Source organism: Passer montanus, unplaced genomic scaffold (assembly GCF_014805655.1).
Source record: "Passer montanus isolate IOZ18808 unplaced genomic scaffold, ASM1480565v1 scaffold25, whole genome shotgun sequence".
Lineage (NCBI taxonomy): Eukaryota > Metazoa > Chordata > Aves > Passeriformes > Passeridae > Passer > Passer montanus.
In genome coordinates, this window is record NW_024367149.1 from 5,541,035 (window position 1) to 5,557,291 (window position 16,257).

Below are 16,257 nucleotides of genomic sequence, written 5' to 3' on the forward strand. Positions count from 1 at the left end.
ATCTCAGGTTGATCACTGGGGAGAGTGGGAGACAGAAAGATGGAGGAAAAAAAAATAATTTCCATTTCAGATCAGCTCTCACCAAACAGTTCTTTTGATTTTTCATTTAGCCACCAAAGCAAATTAATTCATTCTTCACACACAGGACAGCTGGAAGCTACCAGAATTTTCAAAGATTCCTTAGAATGGGATGAAGCTGAAAAGAACTTCCCCCTATCTCCAAGAATAGCTTTACTTTACTGACAGTGACTTTTAATAGTGCCAGGATTTGTTGCCTTACTGGCTACAAGCACTTCCCTACACCCAACTTCCTTGTAATGTTTAAAGACCTCTTCATTCTTGGGAAAAAAACCAAAACTTTTCTTAAAGCAATCTGCATGCTCACTCCATTGCCTAGAAGGAAAATTGTCTTGCTTTTGGGGTGGAAAACAGAGGAAAGACTAGGCTGGCTCCAAAGCTCCTTTCTGTGCTTTTCCACCATTATCATCATCACTTTAATAGAGTTTAGGAGCCTTGGTCAGAGACAATGCACAGTGCAAGGTGCTGCAGAAACTGAATAGAAAGACAAATTCTGTGCCAAACAATTAGTGGTCCAAGAAAATATTTTTCATGCAATTGGATTCCAGTCCATACGTAACGATCGTATCTATTAACCTATCTTCCCTGTACCTAAAAACTCGTCTGTACAGGTATTACTGGAAGATAAAAAGTCTAATTAAGATGTATTGGGAAAACCAGGACTTAAATTAAAGGAGGTCTTATTCTATACATGATGTAGCCAGGGGTAAGAATCCTCTTTCTTTATTAGCAAGGCAGGCAAGGTTCTTTTTCACAGAAACAAAAAGGAAAGAAAGAAAAAACAAAAGGAAAAATTAGCAAAACTTCAGGGACTTAAAGATTCAAATTCCCTCTCCATCGTGAGAAGCAAAAAGAAAAGACAAATACCAGGAATCCTATAATGAAAAAAATAATAATCTATAAAATCTCCTCTTATTTTTTGGTAGTGATTTTTTCCTACCCATCTCCATTTTTTTCCAGCAGTTTTTCTTAGGTGCCACGTTCAATAATCCTTCTGCGCTTTGATGTCAAACATTCAATAGCTGTCTGCCTCCCTCCCACTCCTCTTCTCCATATTCTCCTCAATCCATCTCCTCTGATTAGCTAAGATTTCACCTTCAAGAACACCTCTGCTTCTCTGAGTGAGCATGAGTGTGTGCGTGTGGGTTTATATAATATTTGCAAATATTCTCCCCCTCCTGCCCTGCACACCACCCAGCCACCACTGCCAGAGCCCTGGATTAAGCATTGCTGCCATTCCCTAATGCAGTTTAGGGGGCCTGCTGTTTTGAATCCAGCTCAGAGCACAAGAGCAGCTCAGCTGAATTTAGGCCCTGCTTTCAGAACTATTTTATTGTTAATCTGAGCTGAACTTCATTCCATGCGCTTTCTCCACTTCTGGTGCTTCCTGTGGCAAAAGCACAAGTGTTCCCTGATCTCCTGCAGTGGGGGGGGGATCTGTCAGCACCAGGGGGGCTCAGCAGCTCTGTCCCCACTCACCGGGTTGTTGTACATGTCGATGATGAGCTCCTTCACTCCGTGCAGGGTGGGATGAGCCCACGGAGAGGGATTTGCCCAGTGCCGGTTCAGATCAAACCCCATCAGGGAGCACCTGCACACACACAAAACAGACACAAAGGACTTAGCAGGGCTGCATCCTCTGCTTGGGTCAGTTGCAGAATTAGGGTTAGATTCTGTGGCTGAAGTAGTTAAACATTGTTCTCATGGGGGAAACAAAGCAAACGCTCCCCTGAGGAAAGCCTGCAGCAATGGCACCTTTCAGAAAGAACATGGCCAGCAGAATATCAACTGGAACAGCTCTGGCCATTCAGCCTTCTTCCCCTCCACAGCCTGTGCTCACTGTGTCCTTTGCCTTTTCCCAGGCCCTGGAACAGCCTTGCCTGACCTTGGAGGTTCCCTTCTCTTTGGAGCTCTGGCTGAGGGTCTGCACTGTGAGGGTGATTCACACACTGCACCACCAACCTGGACCTTCACTTGCCCTCACTCAGGCTCTGACTCAGCAGGGCTCTTCAGAGCATTGTAATCAATGGCCATTAGGTTTGTGCTTAAGGGATTTAAAGCATGAATGTCATTGTTCCACTAACCCAGGGCCTCTGTCTCTTCCCCTCCTGCAATTGCCTACACAAAAGTTAGCCAACCAAATCAACAAGTTAAAATGCTTATTGGCCATCAAATCCAAATCCAAATCCTGTAGGCATTGGAGCATGGATGCCACCTTGGCTTCTCCTTCCTGCCCTGACTCAGATCCCTGCCAGGACACTGTCCTGACTTGGCTTCTGCTGCTCACAGCCCCACAGAGTAGCATCCAAATTCTTTGTGAGGCCCCACTGAAACTCAGGAGGCTGTTGACAGAGTAAGCACTAAAACTGAAAATTTGAAATTTGAAAAAAGAAATTAGAAAGCTGGAAGTGGCACAAGTAGGAGAAGAGGGAAATCAGATACATTGTCTGCTGCAGAGATCATCTAGAAAACCTTTGGCTACTGATACATTCGGGAAGAGAGCTGTGTCATCTCAAGCTAAGCTTGGGATGAGTTGGGTAAATTCTTGCTCAGGAATTCTGTAGAAGACCCTACAAATAATAAAAGCCCAGGCAGAGATGCAACTTCATCCATAGTTAAAACAAACAAACAAAATAAAAACCAAGCACGCTGCTAAGCCTTAAAGCTTCTTGAGAAAAGAAGAGCTTTCATTGATCCCATGTCTATTACAAGAATGTCTGTTCAGCTTTAATCTTTTAAACACACCTATGCAAACAAGAGATTCACTTCAGCAGTGCTATCCTCTGACAAAAAAATCTGAGAATCTGAAGGCCCAAAACATAGGTTTAATTGGCAAAGAGAAAGGAAAATAAAACTAATAGAGGTAAAATACTTTAAAAAGTGACAGGATGAAACCAGAGGATGAAATTAATTTCCAAACCTGATGAATAAATATTTTCCTATGAACCAAAGGATACAAAGTTAATGTGACATTCTTTTGTAAACATTCCTATGGGTATCCAAGCAAGCAGGAGCTGCTTTGCTCCTTGGGCTGACACAACCCAGCCATCAGCTCCCTGGGAGCTCAAACACCCAACTGCAGCCCTGCAGCTCCATCCCTGCTGCCTTGGGTGGCTTGCTGGGGTGCAGAAGCCACCTCCTTGCCATGGTAGCCACTTCTCTGCTTCTATAGAAACCAGATGGATTTTTTTTTTTCCTGGACATTTTAAACAACTACAATTCCACAGACAACTGAGTGGCAGCCACTTCTCTGCTTGTATAGAAACCAGATGGATTTTTTTTTTCCTGGACATTTTAAACAACTACAATTCCACAGACAACTGAGAAAGTTGCTGCCATCCCACTCTACAGCATATTGTGTCAGATTTTTCTCTCTCTCTCTTTTTGTCTGCATGTAAACTCTCTGCACTCGGCTCTACTAAATCCTATCTTCTTTTGAACTCATAGACATTAATAAAAACCAGAAGTACTTCCAGAGATGTAGGTGGAATTATACCAGGATAAAACTGGCAGAAGAGCAGAATGAGAGGAATGAGTTTTTCATTTAATAAAAGCAGAAACTGCCACGAGTTTCACTGTATTTTGGCACAGTTCCCAAGAAAACAGCATTCTTACTGTAGAAAAACTTTCTTAAGAGCTCAGAATCTGAACCTATATTTATATAGTTAATGTGTCACATTTACATTTTCTTTTAATAATATTTGACACTAGAGAAAATGAGCATACTGTCAATATTAAATTTAGGTGTTGGGGCTTTTTAGATAACTTTATTGAAGTCATCCCCATAGAGAAAAGAGGTAAGCAATACCTAATTTTTATAAGATCCTAAGTAAGGCATTGCAATTTGCAGTATACGGATGTGTCAGGAATGTCTGGTGATGAATCTCGTAGTTCATTTAAAACAACAAGAACAGTTGAAAATAGTTGTCTTTACTTGAAAAGACTTTATAAACAGAAGGAAGCAATGCTTAGCAAACAAGTTATTCATTTGGGAAGCTCCTCTGAGCTCTGTTTAATAGGAATCCAAATTAATTTCCAAATATCATTTAGCTAGTCTTTGATGTGGTATATCACATATTTATCAATGTAACAACAATTAATTAACTTTCTGATGTAGGCATTACTATTTCTTTCCAGTCTGGAAACAGTGTAATATTTTCTCCCACTTCCAGTTTTCAAGTCTTTTTTCTTTCCTTTTTGCCTAAAGACAAATTTGTATCTACCACATTCTCTCTTTATTCATCTGCTGCAAACTTGTGGCCTCTCTAAGGAAACATCAAGTTGTGTTCCTTGGTACTTCAGCTTTGATTATTGACTCTATTGCATGTAGAACTGTCTCCCAAAGCTCACGTATATCAGGACATGACCAAAACATACGGCAGGAGCCTCCCACGTGCCCATTACAGATCCTGCATTCATTTTATTATCTTGCTCCCAGCTGATCTGATCTCCCTCATGGCTAATGCCTCCAATGCAAGAGCTTGAACAGGATAACTTTAAAATTGCATCTTGCACTGCTTTTTAATTCGTCCTCCCAGTCTTAAACCAGCTAATTTCTGGAACACTTTGCTGCTGGTTCCACTGCTTAACTGTTTGCCTGCTGCTTCAAACACTGGGTAGGCAAAGCAGACATGGAGATATGCTCTGAAAATAGCAGCTCCATGGTGGGAAAATAGTGTATTCTAAAATAATACATGATCTCTCAATATCTGAGACCAGCTCTTTACTCAGAGTGCAAGTGTTGTCATTGGCTTCAATGCAGTTCCTCACATGGCTCTAAGTGTTCCCCTAATTTATAAAGTGCCTCCAAATCTGCCCTATACAGATTAATTTTGTGCTGTAAATAAACTAATGTGTTCAGTATAAAATTAACAAGGGGCGAAAACCCCTAAATTATATCAAAGAACTGTTTAAGGATGATCTTAGAAGGGGAACACAGAAGAGAAAAAAATCAGGAAACATTACAGACTCCAAGAGGTACAAGGGAAGACAAAAACAGCTTCAGAATTAGTGAGGGTTGGAACAAGGGCACTGGAGGATACCTCATTCCAAGAGCATTAATGATCATGCCCATGAATGTTCTTATGAAGGTGGCAGGTCACAGTGCCACAGAGCCTGATGAGAATTATGTGCTGGCACAGACTCTCCCAGGTTAGCAAAAAACATAGTCAGAATAGATAGCTGCAAGCAAAGTAGCAACTTGCAGCTATTGCCTGATTTTTGTCTTCATTTCTCCTGTAAAACCTATGTTTTGGTTACATAGTCACTGTGAGCCACAAAAAATGACACATATGTAATTTAAAGCATTTAAGCTGATAACCATTGTTTGAATTTTGGATTATGCTTGCTATACTTTGCTAGATATACAGACCACATGCTGTGTTTCTGCTTCGTGACTGAATGCTCATTTAAATCAGGTTCTGTGAATATTCTTGTTGAATTAGAATTTGTGTTTCACCAATGTTTTCCAGCCTTTTTCTAAAATTTCTGTTTTCTGTAAGTAGATAAATTTATTACAGTGTTTATAAATTTACATAAACACAGTGCAAATTCAGTCAAAGCAAATGAGTTTCAAAATTGCACTGGAAACTGAAACATTTTGCAGTATTCATCCCTCCCTACTTGGGAGGCAGCCAGATCTGAAGAGGTTACCAGCTCAACTCAGTAAAACCAAAGATGTTCAGAGCAGCACCCAGCCTGCTGGGCAGTCCTCTGGACAGAAACCCTTTGCCTCTGGGACTGAGCTCATCACTGCTTTTTAAGGATTTCTTATGCAGCTGCTTTAGTGAAAACATCCTGAGGAAGGATTTAGTACCAAGGCCTATGCTGGGTTTATTTTTCAGGGCTTCTTCCTATTTTTTCAGGAAGAAGAAAGAATTTCTTCTTCCTGGAATCCCCAAGTTACAGAAACCTCCAGGAACTCTGCCTTCTTTACCTTCAGTTCTCCCTGCCCTGCTCATTTTTCCTGCCATGTGAGTTTAAATCTCCTCCTTACAGACCCATTTCCACCAGGTGAGATATGGAGAATAATGGAGGAAAGGAGGTAAAGAAATCCTTTTTCACGCCATGTGATTCATTACAAAGAGGACTCTGCACCCTTCCCTCCAGCTTTGTAAGGCTGCGTTGGTTCACTGGATCAGCACCAGGTGAATCTCCAGATAATCTCCACACACAAAGCCAGGGAGCTCCAACCCACGCGTGGCACCGCCAGCAGGGTTGGGATTTGGGGTTGGAGAGGCACTGGGGAAGGGGGAGCACTGTTTTCCCCCCTGTCACTGCAGTGAGAGTGCAGACAGAGGGAAGCTGGTCCCTGGAAGGCAGGGGCAGCAGGCACTGCCAGGGGGCTGCAGCAGGGATGGCACGGAGCAGGAGCAGGTGTGAGGCAGCAGGGAGCGAAGGCAAGGGCAGCACGCAGAAGATTTGCTTCTTTTCACAAATATCACTTCAAAACTGATATATTCACGGCGTTTTACAAATCAACTCCACACCTGCCAGCCGAGTCAGGTCTTCATTAGTGCCTGTTTCACCGTCTGGGTGCTTGGGGTTTGAGATTTATGCATTTGCCTATTATTCATTAAAAAGGACTCATTCAAGCCCACATATTCTAAAGCAATTAGGTAGCAAGACATCCTAACGCTCCAGCTACAGAGAACCCCTGCTCTGAAAACTCTCTCCTCCTCCCCAGCTTTTTGCATTTTTAATTTAGAGCTCTGGAAATCTTCACAAAGGCTATTTAACAGCAGCACTGCAGTGTGCTCCAGGCAGAGCAGGCTGGCCGTGCAGAGAGCAGCATTAACTCGCAGAGACCACATGGTGGAGTAGATGTTTGCAGAATGAGCTCTGCCGGGTGTACTGACATAATTTTAAATCGTACATGACGGTTAAAGATGTGTTTCTCCATTTTCTGTGTAAACAATGTTAAATAAGAATAAACACAAAGGGATATTTTCTCCTTCTGATGAATACATGCATTTCTCAGGGCTGGTAATAGGTGTCACAGGCACACACACCAAGGAAGACACACAGCCCCTCCTGACACGGGCACGCTCTGATCTTCAGGATATGTCTCAATTCTTCTACTAACTCTCCTTACACACCCCAGGTAATGCCAGAAGGATTCCTGGGCACAAAGCAGCATGCTGGAAATAAAACCCCATCCCACAGAAAGGAGAACTCCACCCTGTGAGTGTGCCTGGTGTGTCAGAGGGTGAGATCCCCTCCCTAGGGCAGCTCACCCAGCAGCTGTCACAGGACAGCTGTTTTCACATCTGCATTGTGCCCAGCCCAATTTTCAGTGGGACAGGGTTTCCAGCACTTCCCCTGGGATGCAAGCCCAGTTTAGCAAAGCTCTCCCCCAGGAAGAGCCTGTGCCCATGTGTGGGTCTCTCCAAATAAGCCAGTCCCTTCTGTCCTGCCCCGGGAAGGCTTTCTCAGACTCCTGCTCCCAGCTGGATCTGAGTCACTGCCGCACCAATCTTGGGCACTCAGGTGTTTTAAACAAGTTACTGGCAACACCTACAGTGCTTCCATTTTAAAGCCTGATTCATTGTTTGGCCTTTTCAAAACCAAACACATCACTGACTTAATGACACAGGAGACAGGGGTTTTTTTCCAGCTTTTGGATCCCAAAATATTTCCACTGTAGGCATAGGGCCTTCAGAACTCTCACGTATGTAGCCCAAAATGCAGTATTATATAAACTTTCTTTTCTGATGTTGTTCAAAAGCCACCTGCTCATGGATTACAAGCTGCAAACCACAGAGAAAGAGAATTTCATATATGCTTAATTTACTGTACTCTCACACTGTCAACAAGTCAAACTCCTCTAGGCCCTCCTGCCCTATCTACTTGACACTTCCCCACAATATCCTAACAAATGCTTCCCTTTAGATAAACAACCCTTCTTTAAAACATTTGTATTTTTTTGGGGTCTGTCTACATTCCTGGAAGGGCTGGTTGGGTGTTTCATCATCAACAGTGGTTCACAGAAGACAGCTGATACACACATTTCTAAAGACATGGCTGCTCTTGAGTTGTGCTTTTATTCCCACTTCTGGCCTTCCCCAGACTGTGCAAATAGCCAGACATACAACACATCTCATAATTATTAGAGAATACTCCAGCTATTGTAGGATGGTATTCCTCCATATTACACCACATCTCCTTTCCTGCCTGGCACACAAATCTGGAATTCTCACTTTTAGGAAAGGGGAAAGACACATCCTGTTGCCTGTAGACCAGCATGATAGGAACACCCCCAGAAGTTGGCTCAGCTCTTCCTGCCAGACCCATTACACACAGAGAGCTGCAGTCAAAGGAGCCAACCTTAATGTCACAACGCTGAGCTCCCAAAAGTCAGGACATCGCACAGGTCCACAGAGCCTTCCTCCAGCCCTGTGCTTGTCATTGTTGTGGCACAGCCTTTGACTGCAGGAGCACAGGGTGCTTTCCCACAGGCTCTGATTTTATTCTCTCACAGGATCCTCCCTGGTCATTAATGAGTGGACTATTCAATATTTTGGCTTTTCCTTATTGTTCAATATGCATCCTTAGACTGGTGCTTACTGCATGCTACTCAAAGCCTGCTCCAAGGACAGAGCTATTCAGCTCTTTGTGGCTTTTCTAAAGTGCTCAGCACTGCAGGAGACAACTGCTTTATAAGCACTGATGGACTAATTTTCCCAACAGCACTGGTACAAGAGGGGACCACATTGTCCCCAGTTCATAAAAGAGCAACTGAGACAAAAATTGGCTTACATAAAAGACAGCCACTAGTTTGAACTGTTCTATCTGAGAGGCCAAGGACAGGACTTCTTTAGGACAACTTGGGTTTACACAGCATGTTACATGTCCAGCACCTAACTCTGATTTGAGCTGAAGCTGACTGTACTCAAGGCTTCTCCAAATCTTACAAAAAATGCACTGTGAGTGGACAGAATATTAGAAACATCTAACTTTGTCAGAGATTACTAGAAAATGGTAAGGTATTACTGGATCATGACTGGGTTTTGAGTGGGTTTCAGCTATACCTTAATTCAGCTGTTTACCTTGGCTTTATATCCTGATACTGCTGCATTCAGCTGTGTCTGAGAACCTGCTGTAACATGTGGTGGTTGGGGTTAGCATTGTACCTGATATTTATTTTACTCTCTTGAGTAGAATTAAATGATTACTTTGCTACATTACAGGGTACCAGACTACTTCCACCCAGGACATCCTCACAGGCCATGCCAGAACTCAGCCAGGATCATCCATCTCCATCATCACAAAGGCCTTTTTTCTCTTGGATATCCTGAAGAAAGGGTTTGACCTGATCCCAAACTGCCAAGAAGGTGTGTGCTGGCCCACAGGGAAGCAGCACAGGACTGGCAAACTGCTGGCTGAACCCTAACAAGCAAAGTTTAACTCCCCAGCACCAGAGCATGGCTGCTGGCTCTCTTTTATAATGTTTGCTAACAGGCTCTGACACCCTTAGGTACTTCTCACTCCTATACATAACCAGAATATTAATTGTATTCCTGCATAGTCTTGCTGTATCTACGAATTGTTCAGCTTGAAAGTGACTTTTTGCATTTATAAGGATGCATTTATTTTGGGTTGGTGGGAGGGAAGGCCCTTTTGACTTTCCCTGCACATAGTGTGCAAGCAGCCTTCTCCTGCTGCATTGGCTAGCAGGTATGAATGTCATCAGAAGTTAGAGCCAGGGACATGCCCATTAGCCAAACACTCCCTTAACCACAACTAATTGAAAGTTTTACAGTTGTATGCAAGCCCTGAATAAAATTCCAGCTGTCACAGCACAGGAGAGGGACAAGTTGACACGGTTGTTCCCTCAGGTGACACCGTTAGACTGTCCTGTCACTGCCTCTTATCTAACCTAGGTCAAAACTGTAATGCCTCAGTTCTTCACTGGTAAGAGTAATTATAAACCCTTCATGGTGTTTGGAGAGGTTTGATGAAAGATTATAAAGTGTTTTGGTGCTACAGTGATGGGGATATGTGAGGTGAGGGTCCATAGTGACACAGGGTCCCCAGGCAGGTGCAAAGGTGAGCCCTTTATTCCAAACCCCAGGCCTTTTAAAGCCTTCTTATCAGCTACACAGTTTTAAATCATAACAAACATAATTCAACCAACCACCACACACCACGATGTGAACACACAATGGTTACATAACTTGTTTTTCTACCCCTGATTCAGCTGAGTCCCTTTCCCACAGTCCTTTTCTGCTTAGCTGAAGTACCAGGCCTGAGCCAGGGTTTTACAAGGCCTTCCCTTTAAGGTTTTACCCATATGCAACAGGGATATATTAGGTCCTAAGATGGGGATTAAGTGATCTATGGAATCGAAGAAAGGTTTTCTGACAGACCCTGAATTTTGTTGAGGTTCATTTCCAACAAGGTTGCACAAGTTTGTACTTAACAAATGATCCTGCAATGCCTATAAGAGCATATATATATATATATATATATATATATATATATATATATAAGATATGCCAGTCCAGTTTTTGAGATACATTCTCTAAGGGTTTGGATGGAGAAAAGAGGTTGTGTAGGGTTGTGCTGTTGTGTCAGTGAACATTCCCTCTTGTTTCTTCTACCCCTTACCACCTGTAACTAAATATATTTTTCTCTCAAATGTGTCTTTATTCTCGCTTTGAATTTCAAGGTTATGTGGCCCACTGGGTGTGTTACATATGGCTGTCTAATTAAAGAGAGAAGATTAACCTTATTCTATTAGATTATTTTAACACCTGCCAGGTGAGTACTCTGCTTTAGCAAAGGCACAATGTGGCAAAATCAGTTAAAAAAACTCCAAACCAACAACCAAAAAATCTAAACCCAAACAAAAAATCACACCAAAACCTCCAGATTATTTCATTTTTGGAAAGTCCACCAGAAACTGAGAATGTTGCAAATGTTCTTCCCAGAATCACCACCATGGTAAACTAACATTTCACAGCAGAAATAATACTAGTGTTATATTTGTCACATAACATTTCAGAAGATGGCAAAGAAGCTGTAAAGTCCTGCTCTGCCTCTGATTGCAATCAATAAAAAGCCCAGATGTTTTAGAAGGGAGTTAAATCAGGCTCAGATTTTTCCCAATCACTTGTTAATTTAAAGGGCAGAGTTTTACCACCTGAGCTTCTCAGTGTGGTGCTGCCGCAGCCCAAACAACACAGAGAACAAGGAACTATTTGACAACATGGTGGTCTCTGGCCCATTTCCAATTCCTACCTCAAACCACTTAGGCTTTAAATTTCCCACAGTCCCAGCAGTAGGGCATATTGTACACTCCAGAAGGGACAATACCTGGCAAAGGGACATTTCTCATGATTCTCCATGACACCTCCTCCTCCTAACTCAAAGCCACGTGTGAGGGATTTGGTGCCATCCCATGGGACATGGGTCACTTGTCTGACTTGGATGCTTGTTGGATGCAGAAGAATGGGAATGTAAAGCACTCAAAGTGTGGCTTCCATCAATCACTGCAACACACCAGCAGAATGTGATTTGATACCAAGCCAAGCTGAAACTACACATTTTGGTTCCAGAGCACTGAAACATCTTATTGCAATGAATAATGGTGCAATGATAGATTAGTTTGAGAGTCCTGATGAGAATGTTAAAGCTGAAAAATTTAAACCTTCAGGGATTCAGAGTTTTTGGTTTTGGGGTTTTTTTTGTTTGTTTGGTTGGTTTTTTGTTTGTTTGTTTGGGGTTTTTTGCTTCTTTGGTTTTTTGTTTTGGTTTTTTTTTGTTTTTTTTTTTTTTTTTGTTATGCCTCAAAAATAGTTGCAAATGGATGTAAAATCATCAGAAAAAATTTATTATTATGCCCTTTTCTGAGATGTGTAAAAGAATGCAATAATTACTAAAGGCATGTAACTGTTGAAGAAAAGAGGTAAGGATGAAACGCCAGGAAAAATGAAATCTTCTGGTAATTCTTATACAGAAAGACCAGGAAAGAGTTCAGGTAGAAGCTGATCATGGAGGGATTGGGTTGGAAGAGACATTAAAGACCATTTAGTTCCAACCCTGTGCTAGAGGCAGGGAAACATTTCACTAGACCAGGTTCCTCAAAGCTCCATCCAGCCTGGCCTTTGGCACTTTTAGGGATGGGACATCCACAGCTTAAAATCTCCCTTGAAAAGATTATATAATGAAGTCAATTTTAATTAGGCAACAGAGGACTCAAATGAGGGGAAAACCCTCCCACATTATGACTTTTTATCCATGGAGATTTTCAAATCCTGCCTGTAAAAAGCCCTAAGTAACCAACACAACAGTGAAGTTAGCCCAGCTTTGAGAATGGGCTGAAGACCTCCAGAGGGCTACACTAAACATTTTTTCCTCTATAATTCTTGAAAGTCTCAGGCACAGGGAAAGTTTTACTTGCTGCTCATACCTCAGTGGACACCAGAGAACCCTGCTGTGGGACAGGCAACTTCACAGGCTCACAGAATTACTTTTTTTTCCCTACATATTTGCAGCCTCACACAGTTCAGCACTCTTGAGATAAAATCCTATAGCAAAAATGTACAATGAATGGGAACATATATGAATGGGAAGCAGAGGAGCAAACAAATTTCAATTTCAAGCTTTCATGGCTTAGCATAAACAAACATGAAACAATTCATCCTCAAAATATAGGGGTGGGAGGGGGATACTGACAGTGTCCTCAAGACACACACAGGGAGACTGAGAATGAGGGAGCCTGGAGCGAAGAGAACGTTTCAAAAACTCTTTAAAGCCTTGGGAAAGTTTGATGCAAAGATGAAACTTTCCTGATTCATTCAGTGGGCCTGCAAAAACAATTCTCTTCATCCACTGCCAGCCCCCAGATTGTCAAAAATAAGCTAACTCTGTCAAATATTGTTTTCTTCTTAACAAAAATGAGCTTCTAAAATCTCCATCAAAATTTGGAATGGGTGAACAGATTTTGAAAAAATAAGAACAGTCTAATAACTTTCTAGAGAAAGATGCAGAAACAGCTTCTAAAGAACTCACACTGAGCTAATTCTCATTATGAGCCTGCAAAGTCTATTTAAATTTTATATTTTCCCCTCTTTTATTTTTCATAAATTCATCCTCTGCCTGCATCCAAGCTGATATGGGACTAAAACTCAAAACCCTCGTCTGGGATGGTGCCCCATTTCTACACCTTTTAGCAACAGGGAGTGCAGTGATCTGGCAGTGAATATGAAGTGATTAGGGAGGTGGTTTGCTTCTGTTACAGGTTCTTGTAAACATTCATTGGAGCTGTAAATGGACAAAGGAAGAAAGTCCATCTTCCCAGCGGATCTATCCATTAGCTTGTTGTATCGCACACCATACAAACATCATAAAACAATGATTAACAGTTCAGGTTCTGGCTGTTTTAGCACAATATCATCCTCCTGACAGGGCTCAGAAATCAATCCCTCCAGTCGTATTCCACCCCGAAAAGTACTCCAGTGTTTGGCAGGTGAGAAAGGAAACTGTTCAGCAGAACTGTTACCTGGTTTGCTCAGGGCGGGACTAAGATCCGAGTGCTGTGGCTTCCACTGTGCACACATTTAGTTCTTTGCTTTTGGTAGCCAGTGCTCCCACCTTGGAGTTGTTCAGAAGTTGGTTTCTGCTGCCTTCTGACAGAAAAATGCAAGGCCCCCATGTTTGTAAGGCTCTCAAAATGTGATTATTGGAAGCATGTAGGGAAAAAAGCAATTCCCCACCTTCAGAATCAAAGGATTCCTCTACACTGGCTTGACCTAAATGCCTGCCAAGAAAGTTGTCGTATCTCTATCCAAAACTTACAAGGCAGAACTAATAAAATAAACCAAAAATGGGTCACTCTGTCCACGCATGGGCTTGAAAAAGAATGTGGAGGTAAACAAATCTGAGGATGACAAAATTTAAATGGTTCACCTGCAGTCAAAGCCCATGGAAAGAGTAGTTTCGTGGCCAGGAATAGATGGAAATTACTTTCTCCACTTTAAAAGGGAATTTATTGAAGCCTTGAAGACAAGAACAGAAGCAAAGAAAACGAAAGAAAACAAAACAAAACAGCCCAGAAGAGCTCTGAAAATCCAATCTCTCCCATCAGCCTCTGGAAAATGGATAACCTATGCGTGGTATGATTGAATTTCTCTGTTTCATCACCCTAGTGGAAGCATCTTGTGTGAAACTCTGGTTTATGAATTGAGTTTTGAGAGGGACCTGGGAGAGCAGGAGTTATACCAATCTAATCAGGATGTGACAAACACATGCATCAAAATGTTGCATTGTCAAGATCCAGAAGCCACTTAATTCCAGAAAGATTTTAAAGTTGAGAAAGCAGCTTTGGCAACAGGATTAGAAATGATGAGAAGGCAGATGAAAATCCAGACGAAGGAAGATAGCACAATTTTTTTTCCAAAGCATTCTCTCAAAAATTAGGCCATGTCCCTACATGATTTCTTATTAACTTCTTATGCAAACCTATGTTTTATTCAAATGAAGGACACAGTTGCCTTCTTCCATTTATTGTACCTTCTTCCTAAACATATGCTAATGATGGAATGAAAGATACATGAACTGAGATAAATAACACCATAAAATCCTATAAACCCCACAGGTTAAAACACCACAAAACATTCTGAGCAAAATGTCCAACAAAGCAGATTAAATACAAGAATAACATGCAAATGTCATTGCCACAGAGCAGAGAAATGTGCTAATGCCAATGCCACAGGACAGGAAGCAAGATTCATGAGATTGATTTGGGATGGCTCCTAAACAAAAGCAGGGCACAAAAATAGCCCATGATTATCAATAACATGAGATCAAATCAGAAGCATGTGCATTAAGAGAGATGGCATCAAATGCTTCCTTCAAAAGAAAAAGAACATCACAATCACTTTGTATTTGCCTGGTCTCAGCTTGCATTTCCTATCTAACTACTGGAGATAGTTTCACAGGATAAGTACAGATTAGCAAAATATTCAAGGTGATTGAATGGATTAGCATTATTGTTTAGCACAATGCAAGGTGATAGGAAAATCCACAGAAAAGAAAGATCTGCTATCTGGACAGCCACTTGAAATTATGCAGCTCACAGGTTGAATTCTTACATTTCTTGTAACATCATCAAGTGTCACAGTGGAAGCCTGAAAACATTTCCAACTAAAGAGTGAGATTTAAAGCTGGGGATCTCGAGCAACAGGTGGAACAAGGATTCCTAAGTAAACTGCTAGCTTGTTTGTCACACAAATAGAAAATCCATATGCTAGTGCTAGAGGCAAGAAGAACGTGTTCTAGCAAACAGCCCAAAAAACCCCAAACCCTGAAGAAACATTTGTCTGTAGGAAAGGGGTGGGAAAGAAAAAAGAGATTAAATGTCTCTAAAAAAGTCAAAATTACCTATAGAGGAATTAACTGTGTACTAAATCCCAGCCAGGTAGAAAACACAAATTCCTGCCATCCCCACTACCCTGGCCAGTGTAATCATGTCCAGCAGCTTGGGCTGCCCATTTTCCCCACCCTTGTAGAGATACCCACTGTAGTTAACAGATGTACTGATGTGCTATGCTCCCCTCAGGCCCCAAGGATGCAATACCTGATCAAACAAACAGACTGTTTCACACTGTGACAGGGATATTTGGGGTTTTTCTAGGTATCCAACGTTAATAGAGGTCAAACTGTGAACAAATCCACATAACCTGTGACTAGGGATGGAGATTTGACATTCAGACATTGTAATTCTACACAGCTTTCTTCGCTTCCAGAACCAGAGAGTTTGTACCTCAAGAGCTGAATCAAATCCCTTAAAATTCAGATATCTCTGGTTTTCTTTTCAGGGAGTTTCTTGGAGCATTCACAAGCATTAATGGAATGTCCTCCAATGGTTCAGTGAGGCAGGTGCACAGAATTAGTTTCACTTTGCAACTAAGACAAAGAGCAGAGGGGGATTGAGTGAATCAGCCAAGATCATTCTGCTTTTGTCTGACAGAGACAGAAATAGAAATCAGGATTCCACAAAAAGTAAATGAAACCTCCCGTCCTGGAATATGCAGCAAAATATTTGGTTAATTTTGACTGCATGCATCCTTGTTGGGTTACAGCCAGGAAAGGAAACATCATTGTTCTGAGCAAGGTCACTCTCACAGCAAGTCCAGGCAGACCTTTAGCCATCAATTGTGTGTGCAAACCCCATGT

The 16,257-nt window shown here is 41.9% G+C and overlaps 1 protein-coding gene across 3 annotated transcripts in view; it reads right to left on the bottom strand.

Moving 5' to 3' along the window:
• Positions 1-16,257, bottom strand: part of LOC120503178 (cytosolic carboxypeptidase 6) — an 882,397-nt gene that overhangs the window by 145,303 nt on the left and 720,837 nt on the right. For all 3 annotated transcript variants that reach the window (XM_039711394.1, XM_039711393.1, XM_039711395.1), the window contains exon 9: positions 1,558-1,669. In XM_039711394.1, coding sequence (XP_039567328.1) covers positions 1,558-1,669 — 112 coding nt within the window. The remainder of the gene's footprint in view (positions 1-1,557; positions 1,670-16,257) is intronic.